At 43.9% G+C, this 20,494-nt stretch overlaps 1 protein-coding gene across 8 annotated transcripts; it reads right to left on the bottom strand.

Annotated features, from left to right (window-relative positions):
* Positions 1-1,697: 1,697 nt before the first annotated feature.
* LOC309689522 (transcription initiation factor TFIID subunit 4-like) lies at positions 1,698-18,849 on the bottom strand. 8 transcript variants are annotated; one of them, XM_082506028.1, is made up of 16 exons: positions 18,642-18,848; positions 17,172-17,600; positions 15,476-15,597; positions 15,278-15,382; positions 14,729-14,851; positions 14,199-14,321; positions 13,894-13,983; positions 13,483-13,632; positions 6,162-6,285; positions 5,772-5,856; positions 5,267-5,427; positions 5,037-5,167; positions 4,626-4,751; positions 4,413-4,469; positions 3,012-3,119; positions 1,699-2,115 (listed from the first exon to the last, which is right to left on the bottom strand). In XM_082506028.1, the coding sequence occupies exons 1-16, from the start codon at positions 18,691-18,693 to the stop codon at positions 1,990-1,992; spliced, it is 2,112 nt and encodes a 703-aa protein (XP_082362154.1). In that variant the 5' UTR covers positions 18,694-18,848; the 3' UTR covers positions 1,699-1,989. The 8 variants fall into 8 exon arrangements, with proteins under 8 accessions (XP_082362159.1, XP_082362154.1, XP_082362155.1 ...); XM_082506029.1 differs by lacking the exon at positions 18,642-18,848 and adding an exon at positions 18,334-18,635 and having other exon boundaries at positions 1,700-2,115; XM_082506030.1 differs by lacking the exon at positions 18,642-18,848 and adding an exon at positions 18,312-18,400 and having other exon boundaries at positions 1,700-2,115.
* Between the last annotated feature and the right edge of the window lie 1,645 nt (positions 18,850-20,494).

Genomic DNA, 20,494 nt, shown 5'->3' with positions numbered 1-20,494 from the left:
TCCATCAGACATGTTTATAACCCTACTTGTCTTTTCTTGTTAGTCACAGCATAGATCTAAAATGGAGTAAGAGCGGGGCGATCGTGGCTCAAGAGTTGGGAGTTCGCCTTGTAATCGGAAGGTTGCCGGTTCGAGCCCCGGCTCGGACAGTCTCGGTCGTCGTGTCCTTGGGCAAGACACTTCACCCGTTGCCTACTGGTGGTGGTCAGAGGGCCCGGTGGCGCCAGTGTCCGGCAGCCTCGCCTCTGTCAGTGCGCCCCAGGGTGGCTGTGGCTACAATGTAGCTGCCATCACCTGTGTGTGCATGTGCGTGTGAAGGATGACTGGATATGTAAAGCGCCTTGGGGTCCTCAGGGACTAGTAAAGCGCTATATAAATACAGGCCATTTACCATATAAGAGGTGTCAGAAGGAAAACTAAAAGACTCGACGCCAACAAAGAGCAAAGAAATCCCTGCTGTTAGGCTGCTGATGATCCGAGATGTGATTCCAGGTGTGAACCAGAGAACATTTTCACATTTGTCCTTCACTCTGGGCTCATGTACAAACACCTGTAAGCACTGAACTGGACTCTGCAGTGTAACAAGCAGCAGGATCAGTGCTGGGATCAGCAGCACGTTGCTGTACGTGAAAATAGCCCCGCTGCTTGATCCATTAATCTCAGTCAATGCTTTTGTGATGGAGTTTATGGTCTTTTTAATCTTACAGACCTATTTGTTGCACCACTTTGTTCACTTTCTCAGTTATGGTCTCGTTAGCGTCATAATGGAGACGAGTCGACCGTGGCCACGGTGACACTCGTGTGGTAAAATTCATCTTTTATAGAGTCTATTGTTGTCTTACTGCGGAGGCTGCAGTTAAATATTGACAAGTCATTAGCTAATGAACGTTACGTAGTGTGTTTCTGAGTCTAATGGAGATTCTGTTTGACAAAAACTTAAAGTTGTATTCAGTGACTGAGCATACAAAGTCATTAGGAGCCAATTGCAGGAAAGCTCAGATTTTTGGCATCTGACTTAATTTTCTGAAGTTTTGTAAGACTAGAAATGTCAGGTTTGTGGGCGCTTCCAGCGGGCTGGTGCTTCTTCATGCTACCTGAAAACATCTTGCTAAGGTTATTTAAGATTGTTCCCTGGCTGTTGGTGTGGATGCAAGCGACAGGCCAGAACTGCACCGCATCACTGAGTTCAGCTACGCTTAATTACAGCAATGAGCTATCCGACTGACAGCATCGTGCCAACAGCCCATATTACAAATCAAGTCTTTAAGTAATTGTAGCACTGACCAGCTACACTTACCCTCACATCAAGCAGTCACACAGCTGATCACCTACTCAACTCAGGGTTTCCCAGTTTAGCCAGGTTCATGGACAGGTATCCTGGCAGTAGATCGTATATTTTACAAACTATGAGAAAAATCATGTCATGGTCTCACAACTTGCAGCGAAGAAGAGAAAAAAGTAAGAAGTGAAGAATGTCCTTAATTTCTTTCCTTAATAAGTGCAAGTGAATATTTAGTTGGGCTGCTTCAAGCTACTGACTCCGGGGTCCAGAGTCAGCCTGAGACTCCGATTTATTATTTTTTTGAACCTTCATGACCCTAAAAACTCAGAGGTAAAACTACAGTTTCCTGGTTAAGCAACAAAACTTCCTTTGCACTACAGTCTTCTGTCGCAGAGGAAAGAATCTGCAACTGTAGGTAAGAAACAAAGACACAGTGAGATGTGCAATTTCAACATGTTTTTAATCGTGGAAAAAACCCAACAATCCAGCAGGAAACCACAGTCACTTTACTTTTTCCACACAGCTCACGGACACACAGCTGTGCTCACTTTCACATTTAGTTTTTCCAACAGAACAACAGCAAAACCAAAACTGACTGCGATTCAAATGCAGCTGAACCCGACCGTGACAAAAAGCAAAACAGAATATCACAAAACGAGGACTCCAACAAATTATTTTAGATCAACTGCAGGAAGACAATCAGCTGATCAAAGCATGGCTTTGTAGAGGGTGAGAGAGTGACGCAGAAAGGGTTCCTCCTCCATACACACCAGCAGATCCTTCAGGATCAGCCGGGTCACTCTGTGAACACCTGGTCTGGGCAGCACACACACCTGACACACAGACACAGTTTCTGTGTTACCCTCCCTGCATGAACCTGCTGGTTGTGTTGCGACATAAACACATGCTCCTGCTCTTCAGCTTGCTTGGCTGCTACAGATTTAATTTAATCTGATCTCTTAAAACAAAGCAGCCCAGAGGTGATGATCCATCCACCAGCAAGAGTACGGAGAGGACGTCTCCCTCGTTCAGTTTTATGCTCGTAATTATCCTGACATAATAAAAATAATCTCATTGGCAGGTTTTAAAACAGCATCTTTCCTGTTAGGTAGCTAATATGTTGCTTTAGGTTTCAAATATTCTCCGCGATCACACTTAAATCAGTCTCATTTCAAACCATGTCTAAAACATTTTAAAATGAAGGGGAAAGGCTTCTTCTGGTTACTGATAACATAACTGATGTGTGATCTGAGCACTAACTCGATATTGAAAAAGAACATCTGTGCAAAGATGGCGCTCTCTCCATCACTACTCCATGCTTCCTGTCAATGTTTGCTGAACTAGCTGAGGTAAAGTCTGTACAGACGTGGAGGAAGGCCTGCAGCAGCGAGAGGAAACAGAGGCGGCACGCAGTCTTTTCCTCTGGGTAATGGAGTTCAAAGGCAGCGGGTAGAGTGTGCAGCTAACAGAGCGTCCCCATCTATAAACCTACAGCCTGAAGCGCTGCGACTTAAACACACAAAGAATTAAAGACTCAATGAGCTAAACTAACAGTCTTATACAGGCTAACTGCAGCAGGTTCTAGATTTGCTGTGTCTTCATCAGCTGAGGAGGGCAGCAGTTTTACAGCAGCAGGTTAAACATTCACAGATATCAAATTAGAAAAGATGTTTCTGAAATGATCCATTCAGACCACAAAAGAATAGAAAACAAAACTTTGTGCACCCACCTGGCTGTCGGCCTGATCCAGGGGTCTCTTCCTGCGAGGGCCAATGGCAGCCAGAGCAGCGAGGTTGGCCTCCCTCTGCTGCAGCTGAGCTTCCTCTATTTGTTGCAACTGAAAAGAGAAGACAACGAATTCGTAAACATTTATGTTTTCACACATATTTTCTGTATGCATACGTGGACACACTGTCATTGTTTTATACATGCAATATATAAGCCAGGGTTTAGAGGCAAATGCACTTTGCTTGATGAGGCAGCTGTAGCTAAATATATATGACAAATTATGGCAAAGATTTGTTAATCAAATCCACACCAACTTTGTTAAGTGCGTGTCACTAAAGGCACGATATTCACCAGTGGGAATCCTTTCAGTTTGTACCTACTCATACTCTCAGTACTTGTGTAGGTACAGACTTGGCAAAGTGCTAGCTTGTGTGCAGTGCAGAGGTTGAGTGTGTGTGTGGGGGTGGGAGGGCATGTAAATGAACAGATTGTGTTGCTGTGGAGAAGCCTCTGGGGGCGTGATGGCTGCGAGCTACACAGCTACAGCTAAACACGCCATGTGTGGCGTTTCCGCCTCCTTAAATAGCCGCAGTGCTACCGCTGCCTTTCATCTTCCTCACACTACTCCGTCTCCTGCCAGCCAAAAACATCACACACACCATCGTATTATTAAACGAACAATTAGCATGAAAAGTAGCAGGGACTTACAGAGTTTGACTTCCTGATGCTGAAATGAAGCCAGCGATAAAATACGAACTGCCGTTCCCACAATGACCCAGATTTCCAGCAGAATAGAGAAGCTTATGGCCTGGAACATGAATGACTGTGGGCTGCATCTCTCCTTCACTACAACTGACAGACTAAATCTTATCAAGGCTTCAGAATTAACAGAGGTGTGGCTACTTCGACTGACACAGGCCTGCTCGAGTCTTCTAGACTTCATCTCCGTGATGATGCACTGCTAGTCTGTGGGACGGGAACAGCAGGTCACCTCGGCCACTCTTACTGCTGTTACTTCGCCTGTCCTTCCCTTTCAGCTGATCTGTATTCAGCCCACATGTAGCATTGTTCAGTTAAGGTTTACAATCCCTCCCTCTGTGAAGTCAAACAGTGTATGGATGATGCGTACTAACCAGTAGTGTTACCTGACACCCTCCTGATAATTTTAAGTTGACTTTTATCTGAAAAGTGGTCACATGTGGCTCAAAAAACAATCAAGCCTTTAAATTTGGACTTATAGTGGCAATGTTCATGTTATATACATGTTCTTTCTTCACAGTTCCAACCTGCAGTCAGAACAACAGTTTCTGCCTCCCAGAGTAAACAGAGCTCACAAACGCCAACATAAACGGGGGCAGGTGGAAGAATGACTCCTGTGGAGGTTTTAGAGAAGGAAACGCACCTCTTTGGCTTTTTGCTTGAGCTGCTGATACTCTGGATCTTCAGTGTGAGAGCGACTCTGTGATCACAACCAGACATGTAATCCAGGATTTAATGCACAAACTCTTCTCAGTAGTTGTTTTCAAAGACACATTGAATCTAAAAACACTAATCGTGTTAGAGTTGTAAAATTCTCGGTTTGATAAGAGTGCAGCCTTATTCTGGCTTCACCTACTCTGGCAAAACGCAGCAATCTCTCCCTCTCCTCCTCATCTCTCTTCTTCTTCTGCAAGGTCTCAATTTCCTCCAGGAAGCGAAGCTGAGAACGAACGTCACTGACTTGCGTGTGCCACGAGTTCTGCTGTTGAAAGACAAATTTAACACACATGTTGCATTAGTTTGCCACAGGTTCACGGTCCTTTGCAGGCCATGTCTCCATATAAAGTATATGATAGTGCTTCAAAATAACATCTTGTTAACAACATCTTAACAAGTGCCAAGCACCAGGAATGCCACAGTAAACTAGATGGACATTACCTCAGCTGGGTTTTTCAGATGAGCGGCTGATGCATGTATTAACACCTCGTGGCGTTAGTAGATGCATCCCTGCTCGGGTCTTATTCATGCCTGTGTTTTACATCTTTACCTTCAGGGCTGTCTTGCGGTGTTCTGCCATTACAGTGAGTTTCTCCAGCAGCCCACGAAGAAACTCCTGAGTAGCATGAGAAACCAAAGCAACCACATCTGGACCAACATCGGTTACTCCCAGAGCCTGTCCTAACAGAGGGTGCATGACAATATCACATCCTGGGAGTCTCAGAGACTAGTCTGAGACAGTGTCTGTAATAAACATGTGTCTCAGTGTGGATCTTGTACCTGTGTGAAGGATTCTGCTGAGCACCGGGTGAGTGGACAGGAACAGCTGATCCTGACACGACTGCACCACAGCACCAACCGTGCTGGTCAAGATCTGTGCGTTCTCCTCTCTCAGGTTGACTCCAGCCATGGAGGTGACGTCATTAATATCATCATCTTCTCTGGGACACAACACACATTTGTGCTGAGGACGTTTGTGATTAAATGTTGCTGCTGCAGTTAGACTGCTGCTTAATATTCTCTCATCATGCAACATTAGGTGACTGTTGGATCTCAGATGTCACACAACCACCTGCCACAGATGAAGACACCCCCTCTCTGTGACGGCGGATTGTGCATATGAAGGGTGCGAGCTGTGTGAACCAGCACAGCTCCACTTTGAAGGACAAACAGCTGGATGTAGGGCTGCTTTTACACACTTCCTTTCATCCACCCCATAGTGCACCGATTCCAACCACCACAAAATTCCTATTAAAGTCTCAAATGTGTGAACTTTATATCTTACTTGTAAGATCCTGAACTGTCTCTGAATGCAAATTTGGTAGAATTAGGTGGCTCACGAGGGAAGGGCTGCTTTACCGAAAAACCTCCTATAAAACAGCAAAATGCATAAAGAGTGAGAGCACGCCAGGGTCATGCAAGCGTCTCTTGGTGTCATATGGTCTGTACATGTAATTCCACTACACTTTTGAATTTCTAAAGCCTAAAAAACACATTTAGGTCTCCTGAAACATTGTGAGGACACACTGAAGCACCCTGACTGTGTACAATTATTAAAAAAACAAAACAACACCCTCACAATGAAATAAACAACTAGAGGAACAAAAATGAGCTGATTGATCAGTTCTGTGTTCACCTCGACGTGGCTCCAAATCTAAATTTTAACAAAGTTTACCTGAGAAGTTTTTTCCCGAGTATCCCACTATGGGCCGAGTGGTGGGTTTCTTAGATATGCAATTTCTGGACTGGACTAATGTCGTCAGGCCAGGTCTCAGAGCCACTCCTCGAGGCTGGAAAACCTGCATTTTAAAAAAAGGTCATCATCATAAATCCAACACTATGATCATAAAAATGACTCCAGCTGTAAGTTTCTATGCCATCTAAATATCTCATACACATTTGTATTAATACAATAAAAAAGGCTCTTAATATCTTAACTATAATTTCAAATGTTGGACAACAACACCTCTGATTTTTTGTGTGTTTTTCTTTTGTGTGTTTTTGTATAGTAAGATACAACCTGGTTCTCAATTTTTCTAGTAGAACAAGGACAAGGTGTATTTTCATAGTGAGACCTTAGCCGCCACAGGGAAGATCAGAATCAGAATCAGAATACTTTATTGATCCCTGGGGGAAATTATTTTTTGTTACAGTGCTCCATTTTAAACCAACATTAAGACAAGACAGACAATACGCTAACTAAGAATAGTACAATATATACATATATATACATACATACATACATACATACATAAGTCACTTATAAATAAATATTTGGAAAAGAAACATGTGTAGCTGTAGCAGCAAACAGTGTGTTAAGTGGATGCGTTGTACAGGGAGATGGCCACAGGCAGGAATGATTTCCTGTGTCGTTCAGTGGTGCTTTTCGGTAATCTCAGTCTCTCACTGAACGAGCTCCTGTGACTGACCAGCAAGTCATGGAGTGGGTGGGAGGTGTTATCCAACATTGTCTTTATCTTGGACAGCATCCGCTGTCCAAGCATCTTTGCAGGGGAACGTTTACACCCTGCTGTGCAGTGGACACTTGCAAGTTTTGTTTTCAGGGGTTTCCAGGTCCAGTTTATGTCGTTCCATGTGTATTTGTATTGTCCGGTGTAGGGATGGGTACTGGTATCTGGTGCCATGACGGCACCGGTTCTGACATAAACGGTAGTAACCAGACCGAAAAGCAGCGCACATTTCGGTGCTTTTTTTTCCTGAGCTGTGATACACTTTGGATTCTAGCCAATCATTTTACGTTTCCGAGGATAGTAGGCGGGGCCAGGTACGTACGTTCTTTTAGAGCAGAGCTACAGATTAAAAACGCCCAAGGCGAAAGTCTGGCTGTACTTCACAGCAAAAGATGCAAACTCAGCAGCAACAAGTGCTTTAAGCTGATACTGCGATACTGTCAAAGGAGGTAACACCTCAAATCTGATGAAACACCTGGCGACGCATAGCGTTTTTTTTAAAAGCCGAGAAATGCGCCGTATTTGATAGCTTGCTGCGAGCCCTCACACCGAGCACATCTACTGCGGGTGTGGTGCCTGTTATCGGACCCGGAGTTAGCAACATCCCCCAAGAACCCGAAGAGGAGAGTCCTGGCCCCTAGCCCTGCCAGTGTAGCAGAAATGATGAGGATGATGATGCAGCAGCAGCCGTTCTTCTCTGCGTGAGTAGCTTAATGTTGTTCGTGTGTAATTTACGTTGAGTAGGCTAACCACGTTATTACATTAATGCATGTAAGGTGAACTAGCAAACATCATCATAGCTACATGCGGCTGTCTTCTTGTTTGATGGCAGATACTCCCTTCACCCTGGACAAAAAGGCTAAAATGACCAAAGAAAAAGTGGGAAACAGCTGAACATGAGAGGTTTTTGGACAAAGTTTGTGTTTTTTCCATTGTTTAAGCACTGCTTCCAGCCAAGAGTGATACCATATATGTCCTATAGCTGCAGAAAAGGCACACATTGTTATCTTTTTACAAAAAACCAGCTGAACATGAGAGGTTTTTGGACCAATTTTGTGTTCTCCATTCTTTAAGCACCGGTTTGAGCACCGTTTGAGCACCGGCACCGTTTCAAAAATACCGGTTTGGCACCAGTATCGGATAAAAGCTAAACGATACCCATCCCTAGTCCGGTGTTTTGTTCTTTTTCCTTCCTGTTCACAGTCTATTACCTCAAGTACAGACAGCAGTCTTCCCTCGGCCACTGTCAACTTAGCCAAGTCAACAAATCATAGACCCGTCTGACTACAGTAAGGTATGTTGAACACAATCAGTGGTCTTAGAATCGTCTCCTGGGATGTGAGGGGTGCAGGAAATGCAACCAAAACTAACAAAGTCATGGCGCATTTACAGCAGTTGAAAGGAGATGTGGTTTTTCTTCAAGAGGCGCGTCTCTGCAACAAAGAAGTGAGGCGACTCAAGAGAAACTGGATCGGGACTTATATATCACTCCAAATTTAACGGCAAGGCTAGAGGGACAGCCATACTTATTCGTAATAATATTCTGTTTGAGCAACATAAAGTTATTGCGGACCCAGATTTGTGTCAGGAAACTCGCAGGGCTCACTTGTGTTACTGGCAGCGTGTACGGGCCGACTGGGACGATGAATCTTTTATAGCTAAACTTTTCTCTTCACTCCCAAACTTGGAAAACTATCATCTCATTACTGGAGGTGAGTTTAACTTGGTTCAGGACGCTCTGCTGGATAGATCGTCAACTAAGGTCTGTTCCCTGAGTAAATCTGCTGAAACCCCAGAATCTGTCAAAACTCAGCTGTGGATCCATGGCGACATGCGAATCCTAAGACAAAGGCATTTTCCCGTTTCTCTCATCCCCACCACACATATACACGCATAGACTTTTCCTTATCAATATTAGGTTTCTCTGTAAAATTAGCCACTGGGAGTATCGTGCTATCCCCATTTCAGATCACTCACCAGTTTCTTTTGATGCGTTATTAGCGACCCCGTCTCGACCCATTAAACACTGGAGATTCAACTCTAGCCTGTTGATAAGGGATGACTACACAAAATGTTTCAGATCACAGCTTTCACGTTTCCTTGAATTGAATGATTCCACTGAAGTGTCGAGAGGTGTACTATGAGAAACGGCAGGTAGCTCCAAGCCCTCCTGGGTTTTAAATGCACCTTAGAACACACATGCATCAACACTACAATGAGCGGGTGGAGGGAGGTTTGGAGTCTTCTCCCACCCCCATTCTCTGCGGCCTGCTGGAGCGGGGGGGCTAGGAGGAGGAGTTGGCCGTCCGACTGCGGTCTGGGGTGTGGGGCCTCCCTGCTGCTACGGAGTCGGGGCGGTCTGCCTCTCCCCACCGCAGGGAAAAGGGTAACACCACCTGGGTCTGGGTGCAGTTCCCCCTCCAGGGGCAAGGGTACCTAGACCCGGTTTGTAGAGTACGCTTGGGGAGTGTGATTGTGTGTACAGCGTCTCTTTATGTCTGTCTCCACGTCGGTTGAGTGTGGAGTGAGTGCATATGAGAGCATGAGGGGGGGAATGGATGTTTGTATCTGTGTGTGCCTGTATTTCTGTGTCTATATGTCAGGTTGGGTGTCAGACGCCACCTCTCTGGGGACATCTCAGGCCCTCCAAGGTTTGGAGGCCTATCTCCCCCCACCACCACTTCCCCTGCCAGTGGCGGACTCCCTCAGACATCGGTGCGTTGGTGGTTCTTTGTGTCCGGGGGTGGGCGTCCAGGTACACACCGGCTCACTCCTTGGCGGCCGCTTATCGGGGCCTGGAGCCTGGGGCTCACTCGGGCCACTTCGGAGGTGGGCTGCCCCCGGCCTCTGGGCCTGGGGCTCGGTCACTCAGGCACAGCTGGGGGCCGGCGGAGCTCACGGGCGCGTCACTGCAACCCCCCCTGGCTTCTGCTCCGCGGCTGCTGAGTGAGCCCTCATCTGGGACTCTCCTCAGCTCTTTCTGGGACAGTGGCGCGGCTGCCCCTCTGTTGGTCTTCCTTGGTCTCTTGTGTTCTGGGGGCCTCTGGATGTCTGGAGTCTTGATCTCCTCCATACCCGCTTCACACCCTGGAGGACGGGGCTGTGGCCCCCCCACACTCCCTAGCAGATCGTTACATGGAGAAACCTTTGGAATACAAGCATGCTGATCCACACAGGTATGCACACAGGTGTACACTGCTCGTAGACCCAAATTACACCTTTCTTGGCCGCTACTTCGAAGCACATCTGTCCTGCGTGCTGCACAACAACATTGAATATTTAGTATTTACTGCTGTTTACACTTAGCTAGATTAATGCGATGGTGTTGTGTTTAGTATGTTGCTTTGTTTTTTTTCTGCTTGTTTTCTATTCTTCTTCTCTCAACAGGTGATCCAGGAGATTTTTTTTCTCCCCCCTTTCTCACTGTCCCTCTCCCCTTCTGTTTTTCCTTTCCTTCCTCTTTCTTTCTCCCTTTCCTATCTCTCACTCATGTCTGTCCCGTCTGTAACATCTGAAAATAAAATATAATAAATAATAAAAACAAAGATCGACCAAATGGACCAATACGGCAATGCCACGATGATCCATTTGGCAAAGTAAATCCATTGGGTATCCTTGTTGGTCTTCAGACAACAATTCTGACGGCTAAAGAACCAAATGGGACAGGCAAAAAGAAAAAAAAAAAAGAGAAACGTCGAAAGCCTACATGAGAGGCCAGCTTATAGCTTTGTTTCAGCTTTCTTACACGCCCAGTGTATTGAATAAGATCAAAGATCTAGATGGCAGATATGCATCGAACCCAGATCCTAACCTCTATACAGAACGTGTGAAACTTCAAGCCAGGCTCAATTTAACCACCACTGCAACAGCTATGGTTCAATTAATTAAGACAAAGCAACGCTTTTTTGAATCCGGTGATAAGGCAGGGAAACGTCTGGCTCCGACATAATATCGGACCCAGAGGGAATTAATGAAGTATTTGTTTGTTTCTATTTCGATCTGTACACTTCAAGCTCTCCACCTCTATCAGAAGAAACTCTCCAAAATATACATTTTCCAAGAATAGATAGAGATCTGACGAAGGGATTAGGGGGACCAATTACTGTAGCAGAGGTGCAAGAAGCCATTAAATCCTCAAACACGGGTAAATTGCCGGGTCCTGACGGCTACTCTGCAGAATACTATGAAGCCAATGCTGATCTTATGGCACCATTGTTGAAAGAAATGTATAATGAAGCCTTTTCAAAATGTCAGTTACCCAAGACTTTGTCCGAAGCTACTATTTGTTTAATCTTGAGAAAAGACAAGGATCCTCTGTTGTGCAGCAGTTATGGACCAATTCCTCTTTTAAATATTGATTTTAAAATACTTTCTAAATTCTCGCACTTTGGCTACAACGTGTTCTGCCACAAATCATCTCCTTCGATCAGACGGGGTTCACGGCCGGCAGGCACTCATATCATTATTCAAGACGCCTCTTGAATATTATCCAGACATCGTGCAATTCAATTCCAGAGGTTGTGGTATCTCATGACTCAGAGAAAGCTTTCGACCGCGTCGAGTGGAGCTTCCTCTACGAGGTGATGGATAGCTTTGGCTTGGGGGCTGACTTTATTCTCTGGGTTAAGTTACTGTTACTTATTATCTGCCGTTACTCATCATCATCAATACTCAGCTCACCACTCCCTTTCTCTCCGACCCTTGTTGGGAAGAATCCAATAGCTAAGGAAACGGTAACTATTTGGCGACAGTTCAGAAAATACGTTGGGCTACGTGGGCCGTCTTTGCTAACACCTTTACTAAAGAATTGCAATTTTGCACCTTCAAACACTGATGCGGCCTTTAGCAGTTGGAAAGATAAATGACAGGGCTGTTAAGGACTTGTACAGTCAGGACACCTTTCTATCTTTTGCTGACCTATCGTCTAAATACAACCTGCCTGATTCCAACTTTTTTGTTATCTTCAGGCTAGATTTTGTAAAAAAGCAGTTCCCTCACTTTCTCCAATCGGCCTCCAGAAACAAATCTGGATATGATCCTGCAGACGAACCCTCATCAAAACAGACTGATACCAGCCTTGTATAAAATACTAGATGCTTTGGTCCCCAAACCAATTTCTCCTACTAAGCTGAGATGGGAGGAAGAGCTGCCAGAACAGCAGTGGGATTCTGCTTTGAAACTCATTCACTCATCCTCAATTTGTGCCCGTCATGCTTTGATTCAGTGCAAGGTGGTCTGTAAAGCACATTATACAAACACAAAATTATCTAAGATCTATCCAACCATTACTGATGCCTGTAGCAGATCACCTGCCAACCATGTCCACGTGTTTTGGTCTTGTTCTAAACCGAGTGCATTTTGGAGGACTGTCCCTCCTAACCCACTCTCCGCAATGTTTGGCATCCCCCCCAGTTTACAGTAATCTGGCCCCCTTAAAAAGGCCTTAGCCTTTACCACTTTACTGGCTCGGAGGCTTATTCTGTTGAAGTGGAAGCTTCCCCATCCCCAACTCATGACCATTGGGTGAGGGACGTACTCTTTAACTTAAAGTTAGAAAAACTTAGATTCTCTCTAAAAGGTTCAATTAGGAAATTTAACAAAACCTGGAAATCATTTCTCTTACTGGTGGACACTATTACTTTACTTCCTGAGACTGAAGTGAACTGAGCGAGGCGACATTATGAAGTTTCTGGTTTTTTTGGTTATGCTTGTTACTCACTTTCTTTTGTGTGTGTGGGTGTGTGACTGGGTGATGTGGCTTGAGATATTTTTATGTGTGGAGACTGGATCTCTGCCGTGTCTTGTTTAGTGTGGACCTGGAAGAGCAAGAATCCAGGATTGGGGGGTGTTGGAGGGTATAATGGACATACATTGTTCTGAAATCAAAATCGACTTTGCTGTTGCTAACTGTGTGTGTCATGGCTGAAATCAATAAAACAAAGGTGGAATAATTTCAAATGTCTTACTTCAGGTTGCATCATGTTAAGTTCTTCAGTGTAATCAGGTAATTGGAGCACGCACGCACGCACGCACACGCACGCACACGCACGCACACGCACGCACGCACGCACACGCACGCACACGCACGCACGCACACGCACACACACACGCACACACACGCACGCACACACCATTAATGTGGGATGCTTAATGTAACATGAGGATGTTCCTAAGAAGAAATATTTTTACTGTCAGTCCTGCAAATACAAGACGACCAAAGTCAGGTCCACATTTTAATGCATTTAAAACAGCACGATTCCTCCTCAGTATACCATCTCTGATTTCTGTTTTGACTATATATTCTTGTGCCGACTGCACAGCTGGATTTTTCTTTTTGCATTTCAAGTCAGTGAATTTCACTTTTGTTAAACTGTGAACCTCCATGGATGCTGCAAATACAACAGTGCTGCTCAGCAATGCCTTTAATCACGTCAACATCCATGAATAAGATCACAGATCAGACATGGTTTATGTTTGGTACAATTAATGTCAAATTCCCCCCCATAAAATATTGCATCTGGTTACCTGCTGCCTGTTCTGGAGGGTTTTTCCTATCTCAGTGTTGGACTGCTTTATGCTGGAGGACGGTGTTGAGGGAGGGGGTGTGGAAGCTGAAGCTTTCTGGATGAATAACTGGGGGTCTGCAGTAAGGCAACGCACCGCAGGAAGACTTTTCTGGTGGCAATGAGGAAACAGAAATGTCATCAGCTAAATATGTAACAGTCTAGCTATGATCAATGTGATTCACATCCTTTCAGCAAAGTGTAACGCAGTCTACACAAATGCAAAAAGGTTTTTATTTTTAAATCAATCACAGACATCTGGAGATGAGGAAGCAACAGAATCAGAATCAGAATCAGAAAGGGTTTTATTGCCAAATGTTGAGCAGGTTTACAACATTAGGAAATTGCTGCTTGCGGCTTTACTTCTCAATACCTTGAGAAAAGGCACCAAGCAGGGTTGTGGAGTCGACTTCAACGTGTCATAGAGCTGCTCCGTAAACGCTTCTGCTTCCAGTTTTCCTTCCTGCAGGTAAAAAAATTCATCAATAAATAAATAAATAAGCTGGTAATTTAATAATGAACTTCATGATAAGAATTAAAAATTACAAACATGTAGCACAAGAATACAACAACTTATTAACTCTTACCAACAAGCCTCTTTCAGTCTGCCTAGTAACAATACTTTTTGTAAACAAGGTTAAAAACAACAGGAGAAACAAAGTGTCTTCAGAGATGTACCAGCAGACTCCTGACCAGCGCTTGGACATTGTTAGCCACGTTCACAGATCTGGAGTCACTGGAGGCCAGCTTGATCAGCGTTACCAAGAAGTTCTTGCACTTCTTCACACTTTCCAGCGTCTCCTGTTGGTGAAATATTTAGTAGTCACATCTCATCTGTTATCTCAGCTGTTATCTCAGCTGTTATCATCTACTCTAAAAACTCAATTTGTGGCTGCTTTTTGTCGTGTGTTTCGTGAGAGGATATCCCTCATATGGATTCCTGCACTCCTAACTCAAACTCTGTTCTGACTGGCTGTCCCTGACAAAGTTGGTTTAAAGAGGAAGAACTAAGCGGCTACACCAGTATAAGATTACAAAAATTAGTCTGAACTGGAAACTGTGTGAAAAGATTTCCTCTTTGACAGTACAACAAATCCTTGGATTTTATAAACAGTATCAGTAAAAATCTAAAAAACTCATTTGATGGCTTCTTGCTGAGCCAGGTCAAGCTGAGTGTGCAGGTGGGAGCTGGGCCTGGTCGCACTCACCTTGCTAAACGTGGGCGCTGATTCCTTTTTAGCGCCTGCTGCCTGAGTGCCAGCATGGCTGCCTCGCTCAGACATCACGTTCACCGTGTGGACAAGAGCTGGTTTGGGGGCAACACCAATGACCTGAACACAAAGTCACCAAAAACTAAAACCAGGAACAGCAAAGAAAAGCCAGCATCACAGCAGCAGGAGCCTCTCTGGTGTTTGTTGCTCATTATTTTTTATGTTTCATTGGAGAGCTCTGCTTTTACTCAACTCGGGATCCTATCAAACTGCAACTTTCCAGCATCATTCTGTTTTCATTAGTGTTACTGATTAAAGATGACGTATTGTTATTAACACAAAGTTCAAGCACCGTCACTAAATGACATTTTTTATACTTCAAATGAAAACAAATGTGTCCATCAGTCGTGTAATTATTGCATCGATTTTTTGGATTTTCTTTCTATACCTAAAAGAACAAACTAACTGTCAGAGGTGCACACAGTCATACACTGCATAACATGCAATCAGTGACTGTGAGCTGCAAACAGACTCCTGTAATTTTACCACAGCAGTCTTCTGGACTGGTGCTGCTTGCTGGAAACTGGAAGTAGGCGTCATCTTGATCACTGTTACATTCTCATTCCTTTTACTTTCAGCTGCTGCACACACCTGAACAGCAGACATGCAGCTGACATCACAGGTGCAATCACACATCTGTCATTATTAAATAACATAGAAAAGCAGCCACGCACATGCACCCACCTGCGGTGCAAGTATCCTGGTGGGTTGACCACTGATAAGTCTTTGTCCCTGCTGAGCCTGAACCAAAGCCTGCTGAGATACAAGCATCAGCTGCCCACTGTCACTGCGGATCAGCATCATACCTGCCATAAATGTGGCCCAAACACTACAATAAACTGATGAATTATCCTTGCAGGTGACACGTCTAACTGAAGTGTTTATTAGCAAATTATAGACAGCACATGTCCAACAAGGTTTTGGAATATAATAAAGGAGGATCTGTAATGGGATTACAGTAGAGCTGGGCGATATGAGATTTTTTCATATCACGATATGTTTTTTTCATTTCAGGCGATAACGATATCTATCACGATATAAGCCAAATAACTTGTAAGAATTTGTAAGATTTAAATGTGCCATTGCTCACAAGTAAAATGTGAAATAATCAGCAGCTTGTTTTTATTTAAATATTTATTTCCCATAATAAGTTCAACAGGGTAGATGTACTTAAGGAACATGAGACTTTTTCAGATAAATAAAGGCAAATATTGCAAACTACACACAAGGCAGCCGCTAAAGCGTTTAAGTTTCAAAATAGAACAAACGAAACAGACTAAATTGTCAATTCCACTTAGAAACAAAATATTAATTCTAAAAATAAATCTTAGTTTGTTTTACAGAAGAACAGACAAAACTGACTAACTTTTGTCAATATCAAATAAACTGAGAACTAAAAGGAAATTCTCAATCTCTCCTTGTTGTATAGCTGAGCTTTTCATACAGTTTTAACAGTTACTTTAGTCTGACAAAAGCCGAATGACGAATCAGCGCTTCCAGTCAGAGACTGAGGCTACGTCCACACGTACACGGGTATTTTTGAAAACGGAGATTTTCCGTTTTCGTTTTAAAAAATAATCCCGTCCACACATAAAGGCAGAAATGAAGGAAAACGCTGCTATGAACATGCCAAAGCAGCAGGTGGCGCTAGATTCCTAACCGTGCAGAAATGTTGGCCAATCAGAAGTCTAGAAGCCTCGGTGGGAAAAAGTAAACAAAGCTGGGGCATAGAAGCAGAACCGAGTCGTATGTGTGGAGGGACAGTAACTGTGTGTATATGTAAGCATTTAAACACTGCAGAGAGTAGAATTAACAGTATTGTAGAAATTCATTTCACCGAAACAATAACGTGGCGCACAGTGTGACGCATGCACCAGTTTATTGTATTTCCAGACTTGCTTTCGGCACATTTACAGTGCACGCTACTCTGTTTTTTGTCAGACTTGAAATAGCCGAAATACCTTCACACTACGGAACTTCTATGGCTCTTCCGTTCGACAATCTCTCCGGCGTTGGAACCATCATCTGTTTTCTCTTCGGTCACGCTCGGTTGATTTTTCTAGTCGGCACACTCATTTCCTCCATTACCCGCTGGCTGCTTCCCAAACAAACACACGTGCGGCTTGGCACTTGTGCTGTACGTAACAAGTCACATGACGTGACGCTGCGGCTGTGATTGGTTCGGCTCTGCGCTACTTAATTTGGATTGGCTGACCTTTTTTTTTTTTTTTTTTTTTAAGAGGACAAGAGCGGCGAGGTCTATCGCGATAGCTTAATTTCTCTATCGAGTAAAAGTTATATCGCGATACATATCGTTATCGTTCTATCGCCCAGCTCTAGATTACAGTGTAGACTACAGTCAGCGGGTTGTGCAGCTCACCTGGAGGTATCTGGATATTGGCTGGGAGATGTGGGGAGGTGGCCTGTGGCAGTCGAGGAGTGACTGGCTGTGCAGTTGCTGATCTGGGAACAGTTATCAACACCGTCCTTCCTGTGGTTGTAACCTGTTTCACGGAGGCCACCTGGTTCTGAGGCTGTTTCGTTGTCTGTTGGTTACCTGCACTCACGCCTGCATTTGCAACCACCACAACAGGAGGTGAGGTGCGAGGCCCTGACACTGCACAGGTTGAAGGCTGGCCACTCGGGACGACTTTAGGCGGGGCTGAGACAGAGTCACTCTGTGACATGCTTGCAGCTGTGACAGCGACTTGTATCCTGACTTGAACAGAAGCGTCTCCATCCCCGGGTGCTGCCTGGGGTTCCAGCCTGTTAGCTTCAGTAACCACGTTGTTTGTGGCCATGACTGCAGCTGAACGAAAGAAGGGTTCAAAGCAAAAGCATAGTTAAATACAACAAAGGAGTTTTTCAAACGCGCCGTGGTTTGCTAGACTCAATGTCACCCGCATCGTGCCAAAGTGTGTCTAATATCTCAACCTGTTAGCAAACACCTGTCTCGACATGGAGTAGCTAAAGTTTCATGTATTTGCAAACAAATATGAAACCGGCTCATGTTAACCACAGATCTTACCTGAGACACAACCAACCCCCCACTCGAAAAACAATTAACACGAAAAGAAGGACACCGGAAGTGCGAAACTACTCGTTTATTCCAGGTTTTAGGACATTTCTGTGAATTTCTATTTCAGCTGGATCTGACCCATGTATGCTTCGGGAAATTAAGACTCCTTGGGCCTGAATCCAAGATCATTTCGGCCAGTTTTGGTGAAAGATTTCTGAATCCAATCAAGCGAAACTGGGAGCCAACCGGTGAAAATGGCGGCTGTGGCAAAATGTAATGCTAATAATTACAAGACGATTTTATCATTTTCAGCTATAATAAATTCAGGACAGCTACATGTAGAACGGTTTCGTTTTTAAAATGTATGCATGTGTTAAACACCAGGAGCATCCGAGGGTAAACCCCGTTTCCTGCCGGGCTCACATACAGGCTGCGCTAAAGGTTTAAAGCGGGAAAAGGTTTATTTGGTCCTACACGTTTCCCCATCCAAGTCATGCTTACCTAACAGTGAGACAAAGCTTACCTGTGTGCTAAATCTCCCACACACCGAGGTTCAGTCACATAAACCAAAGGGTCCAATTCCATTTCTGAGAGCTGCTGTCCTGCAGCTTTTACATGCATCCTTGTTCCGACACAGCTGAACCAAATGAATGGCTTGTTACCAGGCTTCTGCCAAACTCGGTTTCATGCTAAAGAGGTCATCTAACCATTAGATTAACGCTGTGTTGGAGTAAAGATGCATCTAAAAGCTGCAGGACAGCAGCTCTCGAGGACGAGTTGGACACTCCTGACATAAACGTTGGAGGAACGAGGCCTTGCGCACGAGCTCACCTGTGGTAGCTTCGAGAACGGTGTGACGTTCACGGGCTGTCCTATGCTGCATTCAAGGGCTGCAGCTAAGATGACCCAGCCCGAACTTTATTAATAAATCACCGCGAGTTATTTCTTATCGATCTATTCTGAATTTCACTTTAAAGGTAAAATAGATGTACTCTTTGGTTTCTGTTTTATGTAGATTTAGGGCCGTGCAGTATTTAGAGCACTTGCCCTCCTTCTCCATAAAAGAAACAGGTAATTAGGGGTCGATCTTCTAAATTTTATCCCCAAAATATAATTTTAAAGTATTTCATTACTCGAAGCTTTTCAACACAGTCCTCTCTGGTGACATCTGGTGGCCAAAAATATGAAGAGCAGCTTGAATCCACAAAATAAAACCAACTGCTTCATAATGATTGCCCACTCGACAGAGTGGAATTCTGTCTGATATTGGGCCGCCGTTGTGTTGCTTTGAACGTGTATTTTTGGGGGGTTAAAAAATGTGGTTTATTTGTTTAATAAACTCTCCTTGTTTAAACATGCACCGTTGTGTGGTCTTCCTTTGCTTGTGACTTCTTGATGTTGGTAAATAGAATAATTGAAAAATACCACATTACATATAATAAATACATATAATAATGTACAACACATTATGGAGTAGGCTTCTGCTCTGAGGTCCTGCCTCCATGCACTTATGCAATTAACCGCTAGACAGGTATATTTATAAATAATATTACATTAGGGAAATTTTCCCAGACATATTTTTGACCTGGGGGTTAGAACTGATTGTGAACTGGAAAGAGAAAATGCTTATGAACTTGCAAATTAAAAACATGATGCATTTAAGGTAACGCTTTTTCATTTTTATTTAAAAAGAAAATGTATTCCACTGTGCGATGGCCGAACCTGTTCCTTTTCGTGGAGATAATTTCTCCTGCCTTAAGGGAAATCCCTTCACATGGCCCAGAGGAGGCTGGAGTGCAGAGAAACTGGTAGAGATGCAGTTATACAGTCTACCACACAAACTATCAGCTAAAGAGAATAAATACATTCAACTGCTGCACATTTGGCAGACTAACATTTTCAGATTAATTAAACAATAAAATATATATTTTTACAACATTACATGTAAAGAATCAAGTGGAAGTTTTTCTAAAGTTATTTAATGATATTTATATTATGGAAGCAGATTATTGACATTTTTCCCTTTTCCTGTTTTCAGATATAATAAACACGCACAAACAAAATCAAAGGGCCAGAACACAAAGCTGGAAAACCCACCCGATCGACCAAAATCAACTCAAAATTCTCCCACACAACAGAACCTCCTCTCTTCCTCGCTGCCTCCAAATCTCCCAGTGGAATGATCACTGGTTCGCTATTTGTCACCATCAAAACGCGAATGATTCACCTGCTTATAAACCAGGGAATCAGACACCGAAGCAGTTAGGCTCTAAATGAAGCTTCGGACGTCACTGATCACGTGACTCTGGCCAAACAAATCAAGCTTCGACACAGTGCTTCTGAAGCACCAGAGCGTCAGCTTCAAGCGGGCCATCACTACCTTACAGTATAAAGTGCATCAATGCAACTAAAGTTGTGATTTGGCAGTATTTGAATAAAATGTAAATGTATTCAGCAGACCTCAGCGATCTAGATGTATGGTTGTAGTAACTCACTGATGCTGCTATTCATACTGTCATTATATTAATGCTGCTATCCTGTATATATGTACATACATGTTTGAGTACTTACGATTGTTTTTTTTGTACTTTTTATATTTTACATTTATATTTAGGCAGCACGGTGGCACGGTGGTTAGCACTGTTGCCGCACAGCAAGAAGGTCCTGAGTTCAATTCCACCATC

Source organism: Aulonocara stuartgranti, assembly GCF_965226115.1.
Source record: "Aulonocara stuartgranti genome assembly, chromosome: 15".
In the NCBI taxonomy this organism is placed as follows: Eukaryota; Metazoa; Chordata; class Actinopteri; order Cichliformes; family Cichlidae; genus Aulonocara; species Aulonocara stuartgranti.
The sequence above is the reverse complement of the archived record's forward strand: the minus strand, read 5'-3'. Positions and strand labels throughout refer to the sequence as shown.

What these genes read in the sequence shown, in the direction of transcription:
- LOC309689522 (XM_082506028.1), bottom strand. Translation starts at nt 18,693, where the DNA reads ATGCAGCATAGGACAGCCCGTGAACGTCACACCGTTCTCGAAGCTACC. An exon ending in CAATATCCAGATACCTCCAG is followed by an intron (nt 15,598 to 17,171) that starts GTGAGCTGCACA and finishes CATTTATGGCAG; the next exon opens with GTATGATGCTGATCCGCAGT. An exon ending in GATTGCTGCGTTTTGCCAGA is followed by an intron (nt 4,470 to 4,625) that starts GTAGGTGAAGCC and finishes TTGTGATCACAG; the next exon opens with AGTCGCTCTCACACTGAAGA.